General features: G+C 34.7%; 1 protein-coding gene across 2 annotated transcripts; it reads right to left on the bottom strand.

The window, feature by feature from the left end:
* Positions 1–482: 482 nt before the first annotated feature.
* LOC103311722 (mitochondrial chaperone BCS1) lies at positions 483–1,793 on the bottom strand. 2 transcript variants are annotated; one of them, XM_016809505.2, is made up of 2 exons: positions 1,083–1,793; positions 483–844 (listed from the first exon to the last, which is right to left on the bottom strand). In XM_016809505.2, the coding sequence occupies exons 1-2, from the start codon at positions 1,106–1,108 to the stop codon at positions 511–513; spliced, it is 360 nt and encodes a 119-aa protein (XP_016664994.1). In that variant the 5' UTR covers positions 1,109–1,793; the 3' UTR covers positions 483–510. The 2 variants fall into 2 exon arrangements, with proteins under 2 accessions (XP_016664994.1, XP_008189649.1); XM_008191427.3 differs by having other exon boundaries at positions 1,337–1,782.
* Between the last annotated feature and the right edge of the window lie 340 nt (positions 1,794–2,133).

Below are 2,133 nucleotides of genomic sequence, written 5' to 3' on the forward strand. Positions count from 1 at the left end.
TCACTGGTAGAGATTTTTTAAGTTATACGCCATGCAAAACATTGGTGAATATTTGGAGAAAATTAGATAACATAAAATTCGATGTGCTAAGCCGTTTTCTATTTTCTGTGATTCTGGAAAAACCCGCATGTAGCAACTAGCTTATATAAAAACAACCTAGCAATAAATTGTTTGATACTATAAATGATTTTATAATATTATTAAATTAATAACACTATTGATCTCTGGAAAGTATACTTTCGAGCGTCGAGCCAATGGGACATGGTTTAATATAGGTACCGGTCATGTGTCAAGTTAGGACTGGCATATTAGTATTCTGATTTAAGAAAATATCAGATTACCAACGAATTACCAGGGAGTTATTTTTTGATACTTCACTTAAGGTCTTATAATCATAGTACAAGGTGCCTGTGCAAACCTGATTTACATATCAGTATACCACTGTGAAATAATAAAATCATAATAATAGTAATACAAAGGCGTTATGTCATTTCGGTTTCAGAACCGGATTTACTTGAACATGTGTTCGCCGGCGTTCGGCTCGTAGTCGAACTTCGAAGTTGCATGGGCAGACTCGGTGTTTCGACAAACGGTAGTCACGCTGAAGTGCAGTAGTTGTTGGTTGTGCTTGGAAATCCACTGCAGTAGCCAATTGTAAGACTTGTCTGTGTTGGAAACTTCAAGTTCGGTGACGTAGTTACGCCAAACATACCGTTTAATCAGTCCTATCGCCTCGTCGATGACCATCGACGCCAGGCTCAGGCCGACTAGTCCCACAACCTTGGTTACGGTCTTATTGGAAACAGTGGCCACCGTAAAGTGCTTCAACATCTGCGCACCTTTACTGCGAATTTAACACAAAGCATTAGTTACTAAGCATACTTGGTCAAACTTGATAAAAATATAATAGGTAGTTACCGGCTACCGCCTATACTAAATACCTATCGTATTGTGTGCAATTATGTAAATATGTAATTATAATATGTAAACTATTATATTAGTACAACACCCTATACAATGGATTTAAATGTTAAATCATCGAAAGCCCGAAAAATGCATTAAAAATAAAAATATATACCTACCACCTACGTAGATACCTATATAGCATTATAGCAGTGATTTTCAACCGAAGTTCCGCGACACATTAGTGTGCCTTAAACATTCCTCTAGGTGTGCCGCGAGCTTTTAAAAGTTTTTCTTATAATAATTATACTTCATACAAAATATAATATAATATAATATAATAAAATATTAATATATACAATATAACAAAGTGCAATTTTGTTTATCTAATTAGGTGTAAAAAAATAATGGATTATAACAATTATGTCTACACCATTGGCTGCTGCAGTGGATTTCCAAGCACAATCAACAACTACTGAATTTCAGCGTGACAACCGTTTGTCCAAACACCGAGTCCGCTCATGCGACTTCGAAGTTCGACCACGAGCCGAGCGCCGGCGAACACATGTTCAAGTAAATCTGGTTCTGAGGCCGAAATGCCATAACAACTCGTATCTGTATTTATTATCATTATTAAAATAACGACCTAAAAAAAAAAGGTCTTTGGTAAAGAAAACGTTATTCATGACTGATACAAAATATTGTGAAAAGCACAGCGTGCTGTGTTTAAAAAAAGGTTGAAAACCACAATGCTACAATTCATATTATTCCACATCCAAGCAATATTGTATTGCATAAAATATGTTAAAAATGAACTAATAGAAAATAGGTAAGTAGGTATTATTTATTCTTTATAACTAACAATCAATATTTTTAGCAAAAAATAAAAACTAATTTTCCACAAATTCACAGGCTCAAAGCCCTAATCATATTATGTGAACTTTTCTATCTACTTTATAAAGGTATACCGGGAACCCTTTTTTTTGCAATTTTTTTTTTTTTGAAAATTTTGTAGTTAAGTACGCTGAAAACGATGGTGAAGTCAGAATTTGGCGCTCAGACTTAGTTTTGAAGTTATGACCAAATGAAGTTCATTGTTTCGCGATTTTTACGCATTCAACACGGATGGACTTAGGTTTTCAAAAATATATTTTTTAAAGTACGTTTATTGCCAGCGTGGCCACTCGCTATCTAGGTACGCTCGCTTGGACATTCAAATCGAAAATACCT

Source organism: Acyrthosiphon pisum, unplaced genomic scaffold, assembly GCF_005508785.2.
Source record: "Acyrthosiphon pisum isolate AL4f unplaced genomic scaffold, pea_aphid_22Mar2018_4r6ur Scaffold_16354;HRSCAF=17017, whole genome shotgun sequence".
In the NCBI taxonomy this organism is placed as follows: domain Eukaryota; kingdom Metazoa; phylum Arthropoda; class Insecta; order Hemiptera; family Aphididae; genus Acyrthosiphon; species Acyrthosiphon pisum.